Here is a 20,142-nt window from a genome sequence, read left to right as displayed (position 1 = left end):
TTAGGTCTAGCAAAATAGTGCAAATTAATAATTTTTTAACACTAATGAAATTTGGACTGACAAACAATAAAAAATATCAAATATTGCCAAAACTCAACTATTTTCTCAATTTTGTAGGAATATTTCCATTAAAAGAGAAAAATATTTGTTCAGAATTGTGCTGTTCATATCCACTAAAGTATAGTTATTAGCTTGCGATCTTCCTTATAATTGCATGATCATTCAGATCATTAAACAGTAAGTTGATTTTATATTGGAATAACTGTTGATATCTAGCTTTCTGTGTCATTTCATGTGATTAAAGCGAATGCGATCTCTTTTTATTATATCTGAAAAGGGTTTGTATGAGAAAAAAGGTATTTTTCGTGAATCATTTGATTTAATAAAAAACGTACAAAATATATTCAAATTAATATAAATTATTCTAATGAGTAACACTGCTAAAGATAAATAAATTTTCTAACGAAACTAAGTCGAATACAGTGAAAATCTTTGATCATTTTGTGCAGAAACTTAATGATGATGTTGTGGATGGGGTGGGGGTGGATTGGGAATATGTGGAATGTGTGGAATGTGGGGCTCTTGATGCATATGGGGAGGCCCAGTGTCAATATGATGGTGAGGAGGGTTCGGGATCGATGATGACGAAGACGATCCAGAACCTGGGAAGAGGCGCAGTCCGAAAAGGTTCAGGATGGAACCACTGTTTGGCCTACCGTAGCTCGCATAGCGGTTGTTGCCATGATATCCATAAGGCTGCTGGAAACTCGGGTAGCCTCGAAAAAACGTTGGAAAGAACAGCGGAGCCCTGGCTTGGCGAACAAAGGACGACACATGAACATCAGGTGTAGCTTTGTCTCCTGGAAAGAAAATCGAAATTTCATCTTTCAGCGGGCAACAATGAAAATTTGATTAGTTGTGAGAATAAACATCAGTTATTTAAGTGGAATGATAATGATGGCAATAATAGAAAATTATTTGAATTGTTGGATGCCATAAACAATTGATCGATAAACAATTTGTTCAACAATTTGCAATTATAAAAAAGGACCTTCCTACTGTAAAAATTCAAATTTTGCCAATTTTCTCCAAAATTTACAGTGCTTGAACATGTTTTCTTGGCATATTCCGATTCCTCTCGTCGAGATCTGTTCAACGGTGTATGCCACTTATTGGGGAAACTCTTGGTTTTGAAATTAAATCGGATTTCAAGCAAGGAGACAGCCATTACCATTTGAAAAGCATGGTAACTTTCCAGTGTTTCTTAGGTCAATTTAGGCTTTAACTGAATCCTAAAGGACGATTTTATGTATTGGCAACAAGCATTTTCCAGGCTTTTGCAGTATCATTCCTCTTATCGTTCACAATGTGTTCTCCAATTTTAAAAGCTGTTTCCATGGTTACCCTGGAAATTTTGCTTATCTGGACTTATGCGAAAAAATCAAGATTTTTTTCCCTGATAGTAAAATAATCGTCTGCTAATAATGATTTATGAAGCTGATTTAAAAATTAAATAGAGTGGCTTTTCCATAGCAGATCATTGACCTTTTATGTATGTTACTTTTATTATTAGGAAAATCAGAAAATAATTCATTTGAAATGCAGGCAAACGTTAAATTGTAATTAAATGTGGCATTGGCATTATCCTTCAAAAACATTAACACCTCAAAAATCGATTTATCAATTGCTTCCCCCATTTGATGAAAATAAAGAATAATTTTAAATGCTTCAAAATCTGTTCCACCCAATTTTTTTTTAAAGAAAAGATGATATTCAATCATTGAGCTGAGATAAAACGAAACACGGTGCTGGCTTGTTTGATGAAACTGCCTATTTTTCCTTTTCAGGTTCAGGAAACAGGAGATTAAGAAATTAAAATGCGTAAAATAGCCTAAAACACTCACTCAAATTAGTCTCGTCTGGCAACTGGACTGGGTTGTCTTGAACTTGTTCTGGAAGCGGAATGCAGCTCACGGCGCTAAAGGCGTTGGCCAGCAGAAGGATTGCCAACGGATACTGTGCACCCAGCATGCAAAGCATCTTTCGACTTTGAGCCTGCAGCACAGACGAACTTCTTTTATACTTATCGGACGCTTGCTTCGCCAATAAGCACCCCTTTTGTCTGCGTCTTGGGTTTTTCCTAACGCACCCAATTTTTAGTTGGAAACCACTTAAGCTTACGCACGAATAATAAGAGAAGCAAATAGGTTTAAAAACGAGAAGCGTGCGCAACAAACAAACAAACACTGTAGCATTTTTTATTGTAATCACGTCAGCTCACAGTAAAACCAAAATTTGAAAAATAAAATCAATGACCTCCCTGAAGTTCCCTCTGAATTTATCGTTATTTTCTTTTTATTAGGTCTAGAAAAATCAGTTTTATTTTATTTTCACAATAATGAAATCTGGACTGACAAACCATGAAATATTGCCAAAACTCAATCCTTTTTTCATTTTTTCGGGTCGTGTTCAGGAATTTTGTACCAGGAGGACCAAAATGGCAGCCAGGAAATATTTCAGTTGAAAGAAAAAATAATTATTCAGAATTGTGCTGTACGTATACCCACTGAAGTACATATAATCAGTAGCGTTCCTTATAATTGCATGATAATTCAACAGTAAGTACATTGAAATAACTGTTGATATCTAGCTTTCTGTGCCATTGCAGCTGATTGGAGCGAATGATATCTCTTTATTATATCTGAAAAGGGTTCATCTAAGAAAAAAATAATAAGCCATTGACAGCTGCGTATTTTCTCGTGAATCATTTTTAATTTAACAAAAACGTACAAAGTATATATATTCTAATTAGTAAATGATTTTGATGAGTTTAACTGCTTAAAAGATTAAAATTTTAAGTTTGCGAAATCATGTTTAGTCAAATTATGTTAAAAGACTTAACCCTATAATTACACACGGTGTTGCACATGTGGATGGGGTGGGGGTTGATGTGGAATATGTGGAATGTGGGGAGGGCCAGTTACATGAGGGTGGGGAGGGCCAGTAACATGAGGGTGAGGGTCCGGGTTCGATGATGACGATCCAGAACCTGGGAAGAGGCGCAGTCCGAAAATGCTCAGGATGGAACCACTGTTTGGCCTCCGGTAGCTCACATAGCGGTTGTTGCCATAATATCCATGAGGCCGATAGAAGCTCGAGTAGCCACGAACGGGCAATGGAAAGAACAGCGGAGCCCTGGCTTGGCGAACACCGGACGGCACATCTATGTCGGGTATAACTTCGTCTCCTTAAAATTAAATCAAAATTTTATCTTCTCTCTTTCGAAAGACAGAAATTTTTACAAATTATAATAGTAAACAAGAATTATCAAATACAAGAAATAAAAACAAAAATGTTTTCCCCATTTTAAAAGCTGTTTCCATGATTAATCTAGAAATTTTGTTCATCTGGATTTATGCGAAAAAATCTTGATTATTTCTCTGATAGCAAAATAATCTTCATCTAATAATTATTATAGTAGGCTAAGCTGATTTGAAAAATACGCAGAGTGGCTTTCCCCTAGCAGATCATTGGCTTTGTTTATGTACGTTTACTTTGATTATTAGGAAAATCTGTAAATAATTCATATAAAATGCGGGTCAGCTTAAAGATTTAATTATGTATGGCATTATCCTAAAAAAGTTACTAAAACTAAAGAATGGGTGGGAATATAGTGAATGAATTGTACAGAAAATAAAATCGCTCACGCCATCCTACACCTGAGCTTCGGCCACGTAATTTTTAAATGCCTTAAAATCTGTTTTTTTTTTGCTCTTTTTATCCCTGTCCGAGGACCGGAGGACCGGGAAGGGCGCGCACTGCACTAGCACGAATGCTGAATTCCGAGTGCGAATAACACCGCGAACGGATAACATGGGCGCACCAGGCCGCACAGGGACCCAGCCCACTGAAGGGCCACTTGCCTCCGCACCGAGGACTGCATTGAAACGCTAGACATTTGTCCCGTGAAGCCAAATCACGCATGCTGGAAAGGTGCAAACCAGCAAGTAGCGAGTCGGCGCCGGTGCGCCTCCCAGCCCGTTGAGCAATTTGAGCAATTTGAGTCACTAAACTAACCACTTTTTTGCCATTTCTTGACATTGGGTAGCCAGTATTAGATCTCCGAACTGCTCAAATACCTCTCATTGCTTTGACACTCCTGAGAGTGCCTTAACAATGCGAGCCAACGGGCTGTTCTGCCCAATTTTTTAAGAAAAAGATGATATTCAATCATTGAGCTGATAAGACGAAAAACGTTTCTTGCTATTTTGATGAAACTGTCTACTTTTGGTTTAGGAAACAGGAGATTATTAAGAAATTAAAATGCGTAAAATAGCTTAAAACACTCACTCAAATTAGTCTCGTCCGGCGAATGGACTGGGTTGTCTTGAACTTGATCTGGAAGCGGAATGCAGCTCACGGCGCTAAAGGCGTTGGCCAGCAGAAGGATTGCCAGCGGATACTGTGCACCTAGCAAGCAACGCATCTTTCAACTTTGAGCCTGCGATGCTAACGAACCTCTTTTATACTGACGCTTCGCCATTAAACTCCCCATTTGTCTGCGTCTTGGGTTTTCCTAATGCACAAATGGAATCTGGCAATTTTGAGTTGGAAACCAGTTAAGCTGGCGCACGAATAAGAGAAGAAAACAATTTTTCAAACGAAGCGTGCGCAGCAAACACAAACATTCAGTACTTGATGTGAGTCTTTACGGTTAAATTTATCCATATAAAGCATTTATATCCAGCAGCAAGAAAGAAATGAGGGATCACGAAGTAAAAATAAAGTGTCATGGTTTGTACTATATACTTTTATTCAAACTTGCTCTATACACGATTTATAAAATAAAGCAAGTGAATATAAATAGCAGACAGGTTTGTTAAGGGCAGTATGGCTTTTTATCTTGATTGTTTGTTGAAAATGATAGTAACATCTACACCTGACGATGAGCTTGACGGTCGATTTCAATGGTTGATTAATTAGTAATAGTAGTGGCCGCCGTAGCCACCGTAACCATAGCCACCCAGCCTCTTGGTGATTATGATGCGGCTGCCGCCGCCGTAATATCCGTATGGCCGATAGATAGGGTAGCCATGGCCATAGCCACCAGAGTAGACGCGGATCGATGGACCGAAGAACGTCGGAGCCCTTGCTTGCCGCACTCCTGCAGACGGTTCATCCTCAGCAGGCATGCCACCTGGAAATATTAAACGAACTTATAAGGGATGTTCCAGGCAGGGATCACAAAACCCGCATTTTTCTGGAAAAAAATGTTTTTTTTTTGCAATTTTGCGCATTTTCCGAAACACGTGCATTTTAATTGAAGTTAAAAAATTCTCATGATGGATGACAAAAAAGGGATTTCAACAAAATCAGTATAAAAGCCACTGGTTTCACCAAAAGACCGAAAATTTAAACACCATCGATCAGAATTTTTCAAAATTTGTTATTTTTTAACGCGAAATGTGACCTTTTCGGGGTTAAAGTCGGAATAATGCGGGAAAACCGAAAACTGGTAGGGGTTTTAAGCTGTTTTTGTTAATTTTTACGCATTGCAAAATTGGCTAATCCTGGTTGCAAGTGACGTTAAAAACAATTAATGAAATATGGAAACTATCAAATAGTAAAATTAATTAATTTCTAAAATTTCTGAGCAGGTTGCTCTAACAACAGATGTGCATCTGAAACATGTTGATGTTCACATTTTTTACAATGCCATTTTTTTGCTAAGATGCCTTTAAAAAAGTGTAAAATTATGAATTTCTTAAAACAATTAAACAGCAAATCCATAGCAGACCTAAAATTTCAATCACTTTGAAGTAATTTTACTTAAGCCTTTGGATCCGGAAAAATATCCGAAAAAAAGTTCAAACTTTTTAGCGAAGTGGACAAATTCAATTATTTAATTAACAGAAAGGTTTTCTTCGAATGAAAAAAAACCTTAACAATTTTACTATTAATTCCATCATACAGAAGATACAAAAAAAAATCCAGCACCCCATCAGCTCTGACATATCATAAAAAATCACATATATTTTATTTATTTTAGTTTCTCACCAGAATTAAAATTAACAAAAGCTTTAAAATCTTAGAAAATTTCCTAAGGAAGATTTTAAATTCCTACACCTAAATTGAAAAAAAGATGACAAAAGGTTGACAACATTTTCTAGGTTGACCAAAAAGCAAAAGGAATGAAAAATTCAATCCTCACCGAACAAACTCTCGTCCAAAAGTGGATTCGGCCCATCTTGGATTTGTTCTGGAGCCGGAAGGCTGGACACGGCGCAAAAAGTGCCGACCAGCAGGAAGAGGGCAAGCGAAAATCCAGAGACGACCGAGGAACGCATCTTGGAGAGGTACTGATCCGCGGTGCTTACCGGTCGCTTTTATATGGTCGCCGGGGCAGAGGACTCCCTGCATCTCTTCTTCTCGGGATTTTCCGAAAGGTCAGAGGAATCTGGCAATTTCAAGATGAGAACCAGTTTTGCATTGGAGAGAAGAAACAGATTAAAAAATCACGCGAATACGTACGGCAATAAACGAGCGACCTTCGGTTAAAAATCCATAAATACCAATTTAATCTGTGCTCTAGGTTTATGCGACCAAATTCTAAAAGAGGAAATTAAAAAACTGGAATTAGAAGGAGGAGCGGCTCAAATGTGCGTAGTTTACGCAACCTACGATTAATTTTTCGTTGCAATATATGTATTTTTGCACTTCGATTTTCAACACACGAAGCATGCTTAATTATTGCTCATTTATTAGGCAGACGTAAAATATAAAAATCGATTTTTTTATATGTAGTATGATTTATTAACATGTAGAGATCAGATTCGTGGTGGCTAGTTTTGCATTTTTTCATTCTGCAGGAAAACAATTTTGTAGGTGTTGTTTATAGCATGAAGAAATTCATTCAGTATTTCCTACAGCAGGTAATTTTATTAAATGCAATAAAAATATAACTCTTGTTTTTAGAGCTTTTGGAGAGCAATCAGTCATTACGAAGAGGTCGTGGCGGATGATGTTGTGCGGATGGTGTTATTGTGGATTCGGGAGTAGTGGCAGGTGTCCTCAGGGCGTTGCGAACTGAAGGTGATCAAGAGGCCTTTTTAAGAAGTAGGATAAAAGGGACTCCCCTAATCTTGACCCACTTTAAGCTTTATGTTCATTTTTGAGGTGATGACGTCGAGACCAGCGAACGCAGCAGCGGATTAAGATTCAAATTCAGAAATGTTTTATTTTGTTGAGTCAAATCATATTTTTTAGATATGATAGTAAGTAGGAATTTATAAAAATTATTTTTATATTTCAGAGTCAAGTTAAATTATTTTTACCACTTTCTATCAGTGAAAGGTTGTTTTTAAATTGATTTAATTAATTAACAGGCCTCATTGGAGCTTAAACTTTGAAGGTAAAGAAAACAAACTGATAATTTCAATATTTAAAACACTTAAATTTTTTATTGAAGTCCAAATAAATAAACATAGACAACAAATTCTCTCGAAAACCCAATAGAATGCAATGACAATGACACTGGTAACAATTTGTCCGCACATTACTTTGGAGTTAAAACTGCGAATCCTATGACAGTCCACAGTTAATAATAATAATGCGGATAGCCACCATAGCCGTAGCCGTATCTCTTGTGGATAATGATGCGGTTGCCGCCGTAGTAGCCATAGGGGTAGTAGCTGGGGTAGCTGGGGTAGACACGCACTGTTGGGAAGAAGGTCGGAGCCCTGGCTTGGCGCACTCCTGACGGCGCGACATTTTCAGCAGGCTCGGTGTCGTCGCCTAAAAAGATAATTATAGATCATGAAAACTAGTGCTATTTGGGTTTTCCAGGCAGCAAATATTTAAAATATGATTGATAAGACTTAAATTTTGAACTGGCAACGTTTTACCAAACAAAATGTAGCCATTTTTATAACAATTTTCAGTTATTCTTTAAATTTACAATGAGACTTGATAGTTTGATTAAAGGAGAAGTGATCCTCGATTTTAATAAACAATCGATTTGATTTTGACTGACGAAAAGCTGCTACAACTTAATTTTAAATTAGAGGTGAGTAACATTTTGCAAAGAAAGGTCCCCTGATATTTAAACTATTGTCTCCTAATCTAAATTAACTTCGTTAAAGATGGGAAATTAAATGGAAAAATAATTTTACAAAAAAGGGGCTAGGGGTCTGTTTGCGAAAATAGATTAAAAACTGAAGATTCTCACCAAAAGCAGACTCGTCTAAAAGCTGATTAGGTCCATCTTGGACTTTTTCCGGAGCTGGTAAGCTGGACACGGCGCAGAAAGCGCCAACCAGCAGGATGAGTGCGAGCGTAAATCCAGAAACAACAGAGAAGCGCATCTTGGACTGTACTGACATAACAAGTGTGCTGACCAGTGGCTTTTATATGGTTGCTGGGGCAAAGGACTCTCTGCGTCTGTTCTCGGGATTTTCCTAAATACCGAATTCGAGTAACAAAAACCAGTTTGCACCCGAAGGAAAAGAAGAAAATGGATTAAAAAATGCGGATTTGATAATGGAAGGGAATCCCATAGAGATCCTGTTAAAGAGTTGCCGATTTTTTAAATATAACGTGACATCATTTTTGTAAAATCAGCAATTTCAAAATACATTTTTAATTTTCTAATGTTTGCATAGTGCGTAAGTACATCGATTTCGTAAAGCATTAAAATAAAAATTGATTTGGTTTAGAGAAATTTTTCAATGTTCTATCTTCATTGCTCTCGGAACTTAACTGAAGTGTGTTTTACAAGTGCCAGAATACCTATCAAAAATCAATTCTAAGTGGTTTGTGGTTTGGTTAATGAAAGTCAGGGGTCGTCAATGTTGAAAAATTGAAATGTTTATGCTACTGCTCTTTACTAATGCTCATTTAATGACACTGGACAAAGGATTATTTAAATCTACGTGCAGTTGAATTTAAATGTTACTCTATCCTTGAGAGGTAAAAATAAATACAATCATTTATTTCATCATATTGATTTTTATTTAATTGATTTGTTCTTCCAGTAATTATGACAATTTTCATTTTCAAACTGTCCAAGAGTCGATAAATTGAACCTATAGTGATCAAGATCACCAGAGTGGTTTAGAATGGAAGAACGCGATGAATTTTCCTTTGAAAATATACAGGCACTCGGAGTCCGCGCAGAGTAGAGCAATTAATTCCGTTAGTTCATTTTTTCGAAGAAACTTGCTCATTTGTCATCACCAGGTGACCTTCTTAAATATAGAACAGACACTTTGGCGATGTATTTTGTGTGTTTTTTTCTTAAATTTATAAATCTGACGATACAAGTCCAATTTATGTATAGGATATTTATTTAATTGCAATATCAACTATTCAACTTGAATAAATAAGTGACTAAAAATTGAATAAAACACGCCTGTAAATAAAGTCATGAAGTGATTTTGAATTGCACTTAAAATTTTTCTAATTAATGTTTCAACCAAACGAAAAGGGATTAAAACACGAAAGAAATAATTTTCATTTATAATATATATATAGAAAGTTTATTGTACACTCCAAATAAATATTCACATGTTGGTACAGATTCTAGAAAATTGGCAGCTCATGATGATGATGGTGATGTTGTCGGTCCGTTTCGGTAGACAATGCACGCAGTTAATAGTAATAATGCGGATAGCCATAGCCACCATAGCCGTAGCCGATTCTCTTGTGGATTACGATGCGGTTGCCGCCGTAATAGCCATAGGGATAGTAGGAGGGATAGCTAGGGTAGACGTTCACCGACGGGAAGAAAGTAGGTGCTCTGGCTTGGCGCACTCCTGCAGATGGAACTTCTTCGGCAGGCATTGCATTGTCTCCTAAAAAAGGAAGGAATTAAATCTCTGTAACAAGTCTGTTGGTCTCTTGCTTGAAAAAAAATCTTCATTTTTCTCCCTAAACACAGTTATAATTTAAAAAGCGATGTATTAGTAATTTATTCTTCGAGAAGAAATGAGAATAAAAATAATAAAAAATATGTTTGGCACAAAAAGGTTCGAGGGAGACGAGCGAAAAACGCAAAGAAAAAAATAAAATTGGACAGGCTTAATTGAGCCCTGTGCCGTTTTTCTCCCTTACAGAATTTTATTAGATTTTTTTCTTTGCGTGAAACAAAATAGCGAATTTGGCTTACATAATATTTTATGCCATAAATAATTCCTTTTGGAATCAAATTTTTAGAGGTTACTGATTAAAATTACATGTATTAAAGGAGTCTTAAATTAATTAATAATATTCTAGCTTTTTATCCTTACCAAATGCAGTCTCTTCCAGAAGCGGGTTTGGTCCATCTTGGATTTGTTCTGGAGCTGGGAGGCAGGACACGGCGCAGAGAGTGCCGGCCAGCACGACGAATGCAAGCGCGAAAGCAGTGCTAACTGAGAAACGCATCTTTGGACTATACTGGTCCACGGTGCTGACCTGTCGCTTTTATACTGCCGCTTGTGTCGCTTGGGCAAAGGGACTCCCTGCGTCTGGTTCGTGGGGCTTTCCAGGCATTCCATGGAATTCGGTAATGTCAAGGCGCTGCTATTTTAAGAACAACAAGGAAATTAAGAAAAGAATCCTCGCAAAAAATAGGAAGCAGGCTTGATTTAAATGTAAATTTATACTGAGACGCGAAATATGTTCTGAGAAAACATATAAAGAGCAGATCAAAGGGACCACACAGAGTGCGACTCGTTATAATGACGATTGTCAACCAGAACAGCATGGTTTTGAAAGTCTCCAGCACCTTTATTATTACATATTACATGTTTAAAATTTCCTAATTGTTGAATAAGATCAAAAACCATAAACCTAGCGTATAAGAGTAATGATTTAATTTTTAAAAGTGAAATGATAGTGGGCAACAATTGAAAATTATTTGAATTGTTGGATGCCATAAACAATTTGTTCAACAATTTGCATTAATAAAAAAGGACCCTCCTACAGTAAAAATTCAAATTTTGCCAATTTTCTCCAAAATTTACAGTGCTCGAACATATTTTCTTGGCATATTCCGATTCCTCTCGTCGAGATCTGTCCAACGGTGTATGCCACTTATTTGGGAAACTCTTGGTTTTGAAATTAAATCGGATTTCAAGTAAGGAGACAGCCATTACCATTTGAAAAGCACGGTAACTTTCCAGCCAATTTTCTCAAAAAAATTACAGTGTTTCTTAGGTCAATTTAGGCTTTAACTGAATCCTAAGGGACGATTTTATGTATTGGCAACAAGCATTTTCCAGGCTTTTGCAGTGTCATTCCTCTTTAAATTTCATTACTCAGGTTTTTCGTTATGATAAATGAAAAAGTTTGTCTTAAATAAGTAATTAGCTATATATAGAGAGCAAATTATTTCTTTGGTTCTAGATTTTTTTTCATATTAGCAACATAAACTATATGTTTTTCATATCAATAATGAACATGAATGTCTTTTAGAGTGACATGCTGCTGATTAAGTCGTCCACACTGTGTTTATAAGGCGAAGAAAGAATCCACCTCCAAAACTAAACATGTTTAGTGCGGGCGCCTCCTCTGGCTCAGTCAGGTAGCCAGAATACCTCTTGAAGGCCGATGAAGCAGGTTGATAAAAGTGATGCCAGCGCGCGTGACTAAAAATGATAATATTATCTGGCTTTACAAACTCCTGATGACAGAATGACCAAAGGAAATTTAAGTTACACTCGTCGTTGTCACCTGGTAATAAAACGGAATTCAAAGCAAAATCCCTGCAATGAAATTATTAAAGCAAAGAACAGCTTTTTAAAATACTTTTGGTTTATATTTTAATTAAAAATAATTTGATTATATTTAGCCTTGTATTCTTCAATACTATAACAGATAAAAGAGCATACACAGCTGAAAATAAATGCAACATACGGCATTTAAGCAAATTTATATTCATGCACAGCAAAATGCCATGTACATAATCAGTTGAAATAATTGAATTTCATGCACTAAGAAATTAAAATATTAATTTGATATTTTTAATTCTATCTGCGAATCCATTTTTGACACTTGTTCCAAAAAAGGGAGGCTACACACGCACAACACAGAATGCGTCAGCAAAAGTGAAGAGAGAATACCCAGTAATTATTCGCAGTTTGGCTTCGCATATTATCTGAACTCTGTGCCCTCGCACGCTCTTTTGCACTGTATATGGAAGCTTGGGCAAAATTCTCCTTGCGTCCGCTTTCTTGGGTTTTTCCTAACTGCCTTTGAAATCAGGCATTTTTAGCGGTCAAAACCAGTTTCTGGAATGAAAGAAAAACGGACGACGCTTAAAAAGAAGAGATGATCAAGATGGATAGAAAATTGGCTTCAGAAAAATTATCTTTAAACTCTTATTATTTTCAACGTATCGCTGCAATCAGATAATTAGATAACAAGATTTCAAATTGATTTTTTTATTTAAAAAGAAACGGACATAATCATAAAACAAAAAACTTTTAAGACTTATTTTACTATATTAATTTAATGTGCAAATTAGTACTTCTAACAAATTTGAGCAATATATATACAACATAAAATACATTAAAAAAATAAAGCATACTTAATTTACATCTTTATTTTAATATATCAATTAGATATATTTGTTTTAAATAAAATTGTTAATTTTAATTTATTTAACTCAATTAATATAAATTTATTCTAAATTTTTTAATAAATTTCTAATCGATAGCTCCAGAGGATGTAGAAAGATTATCATCTACTCATGCTTCGTACTCATTGTGGCTTTGATAACACATGCACATTAAAAATTTTAATTCGTATACAATATTTAAATCATTTGCAATTAAATTAAAAGTTCAGAACTTGCGGTGGTTTATTAGAAGGTCAAAAATGCAAAGCAATGCTAGAAAAAAAATCAAGGAGATTTTGGGGCAAGCAGAGCAAAGTAAAAATTTTCTGTTGCTATGCGGACTGTCCTGTCCTATAAAACATTACACCAACAATTCATGAGAGCACGTGAGCGGAGCAAGTTAGTGAAAATTTTGATTGACTAGAATCATTGATCACAACGGCTTGTTTATGTCACTGAGCGCAACACGGGCGCCTTTAAAGGAGCATTGCGTTTGTATCGCAAAAAATTGAGCAAAACAAAAAGAGCAGTCTTGCAATGTTTGGATTCCGCTCGCCCGCGGCGCTTTAGCGTAAACTCGAATAACCGGTTCGATCGGGATCCTCGCAGACTGAATCTTGTGACCCAAAATAGTGATTAATTAAATCTAAAGGAAAGGCCCGCCAGCTCACGTTTTCGCTCTGATAGAAATTAACTCGCGACTTGCACAGCAGTGTTTTTATTTAGGCTCTCACGAGACACGAGACTCAAGCGTCTCGCAGTAGTGTAAGCTCTTAAGGTGTATATTTATTACGAAATTTCGGAATATTTTAATTCGAATGGACGTTGAAACTAAAGAACTTCAAGAACACGGATAGAAATAATTATATTTTATTTATCGTTAGCAGAGATGTAATTTTTGTAATCGGAATTCGCTTTAATAAATAAGAACTAGGCAAATCGAGTGGCCAGGAAACCATGACGCCATCATAGCAAAAGCTGGTAAAGATTTAATTAGGCGAGAACTGTTGCCCTGAATATGGCTCATGCATGTTGTTTAATTTAAATATATAGCATGAGAATCATGCGAAAATCATAGAACAAAACCAGCAATCTTGGCTATCCTGAGCAATTACGATGCCAATGTAGACCGGCTGTTAATTAAAATTAATTAAATGCTATCTTTAAGATAATAATTAAGACGTTTGAATCATTCCTAAAAGCATTTGTCCTGATTTTGTGCATTTTTCTTTGGGTATTTTTAGATAAAATTTTATGAAACGACAATAGAGAAACGAATCTTTTTGAATGAAAACCGGTGTTTTATTTTCAGCCCTTTTGAAATGAAATGTGATATATATTTTCATTTAAAAAATTTTATTGATAGACATATTATTTACAATACAAAACATTCTACACGAGGAACTTAAAGGATAAAACTAAGAACAATTTTTATCCGTAATGGTGTCCGTGGTGATGGCCATGGTGGTGTCCATGATGGTGTCCATGGTGTCCATGATGGTGTCCGTGGTGACCATGGTGTCCGTGGTGGCCATGGTGACCATAATGCGGTCTGTAGCCGCCAAAGCCATACTGGGGATCAGCAGCCCTCACTTCCCGCACCAAAATTCCATCCGCAGCTGTGAAAACAGAAAATTCGAAAATTAGTTTAGAACCGATTCGGTTGGTGGAAATAATTTATTGAAGAGGAAATAATATTATTTTTGTATGCATTGCTCTGATTGACTTGAAATATTTGGCCCAAAATAATGCTGCCGATTGTTTAATGATGTCCTAACGAAGATATTTTCCTAAAACAATTTTATGATTTGAATGAATGCTTCACTAGCTTGTAATTTTGATGTGACTCACTTATAAAACAGCAAAACAAAAAAATCTTGACCTTGACTAATTCAAAAATAAATTGATTAAATGTAAAAAAAATTGAGCTCAATGAACAAACCGACTGTTTTCAAGGAAATCTTGGAAGAGATTTTTTTTTTAATTTTCTAAACAATATTTTAAATAAAAATTTTCAAAAGCCGAAAGATTAATGTCACCCGAGTGATGTTCGATATTTTAAAATGATCAAGTAGGCCCGGTTATTGTGAGTTTCAACCTCAAATAATGATGACACAATGACCGAGATTAAATTTCGGAGCACATATATTACCTTGCTGTAAAACGTAGTCAGTCAGCTGCTCGTCGAGCTGCTCATCCTGGACTGGCAGAGCGTGGGCCAGAGCCACCGTAAAGAGGACAAGAGCCAAGATAGCGGTCTTCATGTTGTACTTGGCAGCCTTCGTCGGGAGAAGTGTGATTCCTGATCTGCGTTTAGCCCCTTTTATACCCCCCAGAATCCGCTTTCATATACTGGTCTAGTCGCTGGGGAATTTTGGAAGATGCAAAAAAAATTGCAAAAGCTATATAGTCTTGGCCGCAGGAAAATATTGACGCGCAATGGTGGAGTTTCGTTGCGACACCCTTTCTCTTATACGCGTTTGGCGAGCGCGTTTGCGAGCGCGTTTTGCGTGCGCACGGCCCGACTACTCTCCGCTCACTTCGATGGCAGAGCAAATAATTCTCGGATCTCACAAGCGGACGTAAACACACAGTACAATCAAATGCAAGGTGAATCCCTGCGCTGACAGCTGTATTATGACGAGCAGATATTAGCAAAATTAGCACCTATTTGCGAAGGATAACTCTAAGAAGCAAAAATTTACGATCAACTACGTCGTGCAATAAATGAAATGTGTTTTCTTTATTACATAATAATATAATATTAAGAAACTGTCTTAAACACACAGGGATTTAGGTAAATATCAATTTTTGAACTACATTTGGACTTTCTCAAAATCACGTTATAGGGAATATCTTTATTTGTGAATTGGTAAAATGATCTCCATAAAATCATGCATCATAATAATTAGCATTACAGTTTGAACTTTGAGCCTGCGATGCTAACGAACTTCTTTTATATACTGACGCTTCGCCATCAAACTCCCCTTTTGACTGTGTCTTGGGTTTTCCTAACGCACCAATGGAATCTGGCAATTTTGAGTTGAAAACCAGTTAAGCTGGCGCATGAATAAGAGAAGAAAACAATTTTTCAAACGAAGCGTGTGTAACAAACACATTCAGTACTTGATGTGAGTCTTCACGGCTAAATTTATCCATATAAATAGATATGATTGTGTCCGGCAGCAAGAAAGAAATCAGGGATCACGAAGTAAAAATTAAGTGTCATGTTTTGTACTATATACTTTTATTCAAACTTACACTATACTAAATTTATATATTAGAGCAAGACTGAATCTTGTGACCCAAAATAGTAATTAATAAAAATCTAAAGGAAAATTCCGCCAGCTCACGTTTTCGCGCTGATAGAAATTAACTCGCGACTTGCACACCAGTATTTTTATTTTGGCTCTCACGAGACACGAGACTCAAGCGTCTCGCAGTAGTGTAAGCTCTTAAGATATATATTTATTACGAAATTTCGGAATATTTTAATTCGAATGGACGTTGAAACTAAAGGACTTCAAAAATACGGATGTAAATAATTTTATTATTATATATATGGTTAGCACAGATTTAGTTTTGGTAATCGGATTTCGCGTTAATAAATAAGAACTAGACAAAGCGAGTGGCCAGGAAACCGTGACGCCATCATAGCAAAAGCTGGTAGATTTAATTACGAGAGAACTGTTGCCCTGAATATAGCTCTTGCACGTTGTTTAATATAAATAATAGTATGAGAATCATACGAAAAAACCAGCAATCTTGGCTATCCTGCGCAATTATGATGCCAATGCCAATGTAGACCAGCTATTAATGAAATCAAATTAAAATTAATTAAATACCATCTTTAAGTCAATAATTAAGACGTTTGAATCATTCCTAAAAGCATTTGCCCTGATTTTGTACATTTTTCTTTGGGCATTTTTAGATAAAATTTTATGAAACGACTATAGAGAAAAGATTTTTTTTGAATGAAATCCGATGTTCTATTTTCAGCCCTTTTGAAATGAAATGTGATATATATTTTCATTTAAAAAATTTTATTGATAGACATTTACAATACAAAATATTCTACACGAGGAACTTAAAGGATACAACTAAGAACAATTTTTATCAGTAGTAGTGTCCGTGGTAATGGCCATGGTGACCATAGTGGCCTTGATGGTATCCATGGTGTCCAGGGTATCCGTGGTGGCCGTGGTAGCCATGGTGACCATGATGAGGTCTGTAGCCGCCAAAGCCAAATTGGGAGTCAGCAGCCCTCACTTCCCGCACCAAAATTCCATCCGCAGCTGTGAAAACATTGTTTTAATTGAATTAGAACCGATTCGGTTGGTGGAAATAATTTATTGAAGAGGAATTATTATTTTTGTATTCATTGCTCTGACTTGACTTAAAATAATCTGCCCACAAAATGCTGCCGACTGTTTAATGATGTCCTAACGATGCAAGACAAAGATCTTTTCCTAAAACGTGTTTTGCGCTATCAATTTTATGATTTGAATGAATGCTTCACTTCCTTGTAATTTTGATATGACTCACTTAAAAACAGCGAAACAAAAAATCTTGACCTTGACTAATTTAAAAATAAATCGCCATGTAAATTGATTGAATGAAAAAAATATTGAACTTCATGGACAAACTAACGGTTTTTAAGGAAATCTTGGTAGAGATTTTTTTTAATTTTCTAAAGATTATTTTAAATCAAAATTTTCCTAAACCGGAAACTCTAAACTGAAAGATTAATGTCACCCGAGTGATATTCGATATTTTAAAATGATCAAGTAGGCCCGGTTATTGTGAGTTTCATCCTCAAATAATGATGACACAATGACCGAGATAAAATTTCGGAGCACATATATTACCTTGCTGTAAAACGTAGTCAGTCAGCTGCTCGTCGAGCTGCTCATCCTGAACTGGCAGAGCGTGGGCCAGAGCCACGAAAAAGAGTAAAAAAGCCAAAATAGCGGTCTTCATGTCGTACTTGGGAGACTTCGTTCGAAGAAGTGTGATTCCTACTTTCCGTTTAGCCCTTTTTATACCCCCCAGAATCCTTCATGTATATGACATGGCAAGAATAAACAAGAATAATCCGCTTTACTTCTGGACTATTCGCTGAAGAATTTCGGAATTTGCAAAAAAAAATTGCAAAGCTGTATAGTTTTGCCCGCAGGAAAATATTGACGCGCAATGGTTGAATTTTGCTGCGACACCCTTTCTCTTATACGCATTTGCGAGTACGTTTTGCGTGCGCACTGCCCGACTACTCTCCGCTCACTTCGATAGCAGAGCAAATAATTCTCGGTTCTCAGAAGCGGACGTAAACACACTGAGTGCAATCAAATGCGAGGTGACAGCTGCGATGCGACGAGCAGATATTGGCAAAATTGGCACCTGTTTGCGAAGGATAACTCTAAGCAAAAATTTACGATCAACTACATCGTGCAATAAATGAAATGTGTTTTCTTTATTACATAATGATATGAGATCATTTTGAGAAACTGTCTTAAACGCACAGGAAATCAGGAAACTATCAATTTTTGAACTACATTTTTTGGACTTTCTCAAAATCACATTGTGGGTCCGTGGAGCCGTGACAGAAATGCGTCTTTTAGTGGTAAGTGTAATAATCGTCTTTTATTTAGGTCTCGTAGTTGGACGTAGTAAAGTTAAGACTGAGAAATATCACAAATAACTCAAATCACAAACAATAAAAAATGTGAAAATGAAAATATCAAATTTGAACATGTACAATTATTATTATTATACAATTTGATAAATTCTTACCCCGTAAGTAGTGCGGATATTATTAATTCGAGATCAAAGCAAGTTTCAAGAATATTCTCGCACGAATTCTCATCTGATTGTGTGCCGGAGATAGAATATTGTGTTGCGACTGCTGTCGCACGAGGCTAAAGATGCATTGGGGGTGCAGGAAGGGTGCACTGCTTATCGCACACCTTTTACACTGCTACCTGATGATACAGGTTAAAATGCAAACTATAGTTACTAGGACAGTAGTGGAGAGAAGGCACCGCCACAACATTATAGAGAATATCTTTAATTGCAAATTCGAGTGAATTGATGAAATGAGTTCCATTAAATCGTGCTTAATAATAATTAACATTACAATTTGATTAATATTCTCTCGAAATATTTCAAAATTAAGAAATCCTTTTCGTACAACACTTGAGAGTCTCATAACAGGAATGAAAAGAATTCTGCGATCAGAGAGGAACAGAATTACCTAATTTGCATTATTAAACTGGTGAGTTTTTTATAAACGGCAAAATATTATAGAGCTCGTCGCGTTCGTTATCATTCCAAGCAACGAGAGAGAAAGAAAAATAAAAGTTAGGTCAGTTTCAACAAACAGAGAGCCTTTGGGAATGTTACTGATTGAGTTATAAAAAAGCAAATATGACGCAGTTTCCCTCCAAATACTATCTTTAAGTCAATTATTTAGACGTTTGAATCATATTCCTTAAAGGTATTTTTCCTGATTTTGTACACTTTTCTAGATTAGGGTATTTTTTTTATAAAAGCTGGAAGCTATATATAGATCATTATGCATTCATAAAGATAAGAAGCTTTTTAAATCAAAGATGACATTCTATTTTCAGCCTTTTTGAAATGAAATATGGTAATGTTTTCATTATAAACATTTTATTGATAAACGCTTTGCTTACAAAACAAACTATTATAGAGGAGGAACTTGAAGGATAATACCATAAGGATAATTTTCATCCATGATGGTGTCCGTGGTGACCATGGTGTCCGTGGTGTCCATGATGGCCGTGGTGTCCATGGTGACCATGATGGCCATGGTGTCCGTGGTGGCCATGGTGTCCGTGGTGGCCATGGTGTCCATGGTGACCACGGTTGGGATCAGCAGCCCTCTCTGACCGTGCAATTTTTAACATTGAATTCCCTTCTGACGCATCTGTGAAAATATTGTTTCAATTAAATTAGAACTGATGAACGAGTAAGAATTTTATTGGTGGAAATAATTTATCGAATTATTATGTTTGTATTTTTTGCTCCAATTGACCTAAAGTATTCTGCCCAAAATCATTATGTGATCTTAGCCGGACTGTTTAATGATGTCGAAACAATGCAAGACAAAATTCTCTTTCTAAAATGTGCTTCGCACTACCAATTTTATGATTTGAATGAATACTTCAATTTTTATGTAACTCACTGATATTACAGTACAGGAAAAAAAACTCTTAAAAATATAAAAAACATCATATAAATATCAATTTAATGAAACAAAAAATAAATATGAAACTTTTAATCAAATACCGACTATCCTCAAGGAAATATTGGTCAAGATTTTTTTAATTTTCTACACTAATATTTCAAATCCAAATTTCCAAAAATCTAGCAAATTCTAAACTGAAGTTTAAAGTCATCCCAAGTGATGTTTAAGTTTTTAAACTGATCCATTTGGCTATTTAAAGTTTTAGCCTCAAAGAATGATGATAAAATGAACGAGATAAAATTTTGGAGCACACATTACCTCGCCGTAAAACGTGTTC

The 20,142-nt window shown here is 36.0% G+C and overlaps 6 protein-coding genes across 6 annotated transcripts; all 6 read right to left on the bottom strand.

The window, feature by feature from the left end:
• Positions 1–359: 359 nt before the first annotated feature.
• Positions 360–4,524, bottom strand: LOC135944188 (uncharacterized). Its single transcript, XM_065490980.1, has 3 exons — positions 4,351–4,524; positions 1,905–3,247; positions 360–860 (listed from the first exon to the last, which is right to left on the bottom strand). The coding sequence occupies exons 2-3, from the start codon at positions 2,038–2,040 to the stop codon at positions 514–516; spliced, it is 483 nt and encodes a 160-aa protein (XP_065347052.1). The 5' UTR covers positions 2,041–3,247; positions 4,351–4,524; the 3' UTR covers positions 360–513.
• Positions 4,525–4,789: 265 nt separating this feature from the next.
• LOC135942453 (uncharacterized) lies at positions 4,790–6,372 on the bottom strand. The gene is made up of 2 exons (XM_065488571.1): positions 6,212–6,372; positions 4,790–5,197 (listed from the first exon to the last, which is right to left on the bottom strand). Exons 1-2 carry the CDS (start codon positions 6,345–6,347, stop codon positions 4,980–4,982), a joined length of 354 nt encoding a protein of 117 aa, XP_065344643.1. The 5' UTR covers positions 6,348–6,372; the 3' UTR covers positions 4,790–4,979.
• Positions 6,373–7,463: 1,091 nt separating this feature from the next.
• Positions 7,464–8,368, bottom strand: LOC135943526 (uncharacterized). The gene is made up of 2 exons (XM_065490095.1): positions 8,228–8,368; positions 7,464–7,794 (listed from the first exon to the last, which is right to left on the bottom strand). Exons 1-2 carry the CDS (start codon positions 8,361–8,363, stop codon positions 7,598–7,600), a joined length of 333 nt encoding a protein of 110 aa, XP_065346167.1. The 5' UTR covers positions 8,364–8,368; the 3' UTR covers positions 7,464–7,597.
• Positions 8,369–9,523: 1,155 nt separating this feature from the next.
• Positions 9,524–10,447, bottom strand: LOC135942869 (uncharacterized). Its single transcript, XM_065489208.1, has 2 exons — positions 10,287–10,447; positions 9,524–9,851 (listed from the first exon to the last, which is right to left on the bottom strand). The coding sequence occupies exons 1-2, from the start codon at positions 10,420–10,422 to the stop codon at positions 9,649–9,651; spliced, it is 339 nt and encodes a 112-aa protein (XP_065345280.1). The 5' UTR covers positions 10,423–10,447; the 3' UTR covers positions 9,524–9,648.
• A 3,488-nt stretch (positions 10,448–13,935) lies between these two features.
• Positions 13,936–15,162, bottom strand: LOC135942652 (urease accessory protein UreE-like). Its single transcript, XM_065488902.1, has 2 exons — positions 14,751–15,162; positions 13,936–14,217 (listed from the first exon to the last, which is right to left on the bottom strand). The coding sequence occupies exons 1-2, from the start codon at positions 14,860–14,862 to the stop codon at positions 14,030–14,032; spliced, it is 300 nt and encodes a 99-aa protein (XP_065344974.1). The 5' UTR covers positions 14,863–15,162; the 3' UTR covers positions 13,936–14,029.
• Positions 15,163–16,662: 1,500 nt separating this feature from the next.
• On the bottom strand, positions 16,663–17,748 carry LOC135942653 (urease accessory protein UreE-like). Its single transcript, XM_065488903.1, has 2 exons — positions 17,467–17,748; positions 16,663–16,893 (listed from the first exon to the last, which is right to left on the bottom strand). The coding sequence occupies exons 1-2, from the start codon at positions 17,576–17,578 to the stop codon at positions 16,715–16,717; spliced, it is 291 nt and encodes a 96-aa protein (XP_065344975.1). The 5' UTR covers positions 17,579–17,748; the 3' UTR covers positions 16,663–16,714.
• Between the last annotated feature and the right edge of the window lie 2,394 nt (positions 17,749–20,142).

Source organism: Cloeon dipterum, chromosome 4 (genome assembly GCF_949628265.1).
Source record: "Cloeon dipterum chromosome 4, ieCloDipt1.1, whole genome shotgun sequence".
NCBI lineage: Eukaryota > Metazoa > Arthropoda > Insecta > Ephemeroptera > Baetidae > Cloeon > Cloeon dipterum.
This window is presented reverse-complemented; position numbering and strand designations above follow the sequence as displayed.

What these genes read in the sequence shown, in the direction of transcription:
- LOC135944188 (XM_065490980.1), bottom strand. Translation starts at nt 2,040, where the DNA reads ATGCTTTGCATGCTGGGTGCACAGTATCCGTTGGCAATCCTTCTGCTG. An exon ending in GCCAGACGAGACTAATTTGA is followed by an intron (nt 861 to 1,904) that starts GTGAGTGTTTTA and finishes TTTTCTTTCCAG; the next exon opens with GAGACAAAGCTACACCTGAT.
- LOC135942453 (XM_065488571.1), bottom strand. Translation starts at nt 6,347, where the DNA reads ATGCGTTCCTCGGTCGTCTCTGGATTTTCGCTTGCCCTCTTCCTGCTG. An exon ending in TTTGGACGAGAGTTTGTTCG is followed by an intron (nt 5,198 to 6,211) that starts GTGAGGATTGAA and finishes TAATATTTCCAG; the next exon opens with GTGGCATGCCTGCTGAGGAT.
- LOC135943526 (XM_065490095.1), bottom strand. Translation starts at nt 8,363, where the DNA reads ATGCGCTTCTCTGTTGTTTCTGGATTTACGCTCGCACTCATCCTGCTG. An exon ending in TTTAGACGAGTCTGCTTTTG is followed by an intron (nt 7,795 to 8,227) that starts GTGAGAATCTTC and finishes TTATCTTTTTAG; the next exon opens with GCGACGACACCGAGCCTGCT.
- LOC135942869 (XM_065489208.1), bottom strand. Translation starts at nt 10,422, where the DNA reads ATGCGTTTCTCAGTTAGCACTGCTTTCGCGCTTGCATTCGTCGTGCTG. An exon ending in TCTGGAAGAGACTGCATTTG is followed by an intron (nt 9,852 to 10,286) that starts GTAAGGATAAAA and finishes TTCCTTTTTTAG; the next exon opens with GAGACAATGCAATGCCTGCC.
- LOC135942652 (XM_065488902.1), bottom strand. Translation starts at nt 14,862, where the DNA reads ATGAAGACCGCTATCTTGGCTCTTGTCCTCTTTACGGTGGCTCTGGCC. An exon ending in TGACTACGTTTTACAGCAAG is followed by an intron (nt 14,218 to 14,750) that starts GTAATATATGTG and finishes CTGTTTTCACAG; the next exon opens with CTGCGGATGGAATTTTGGTG.
- LOC135942653 (XM_065488903.1), bottom strand. Translation starts at nt 17,578, where the DNA reads ATGAAGACCGCTATTTTGGCTTTTTTACTCTTTTTCGTGGCTCTGGCC. An exon ending in TGACTACGTTTTACAGCAAG is followed by an intron (nt 16,894 to 17,466) that starts GTAATATATGTG and finishes ATGTTTTCACAG; the next exon opens with CTGCGGATGGAATTTTGGTG.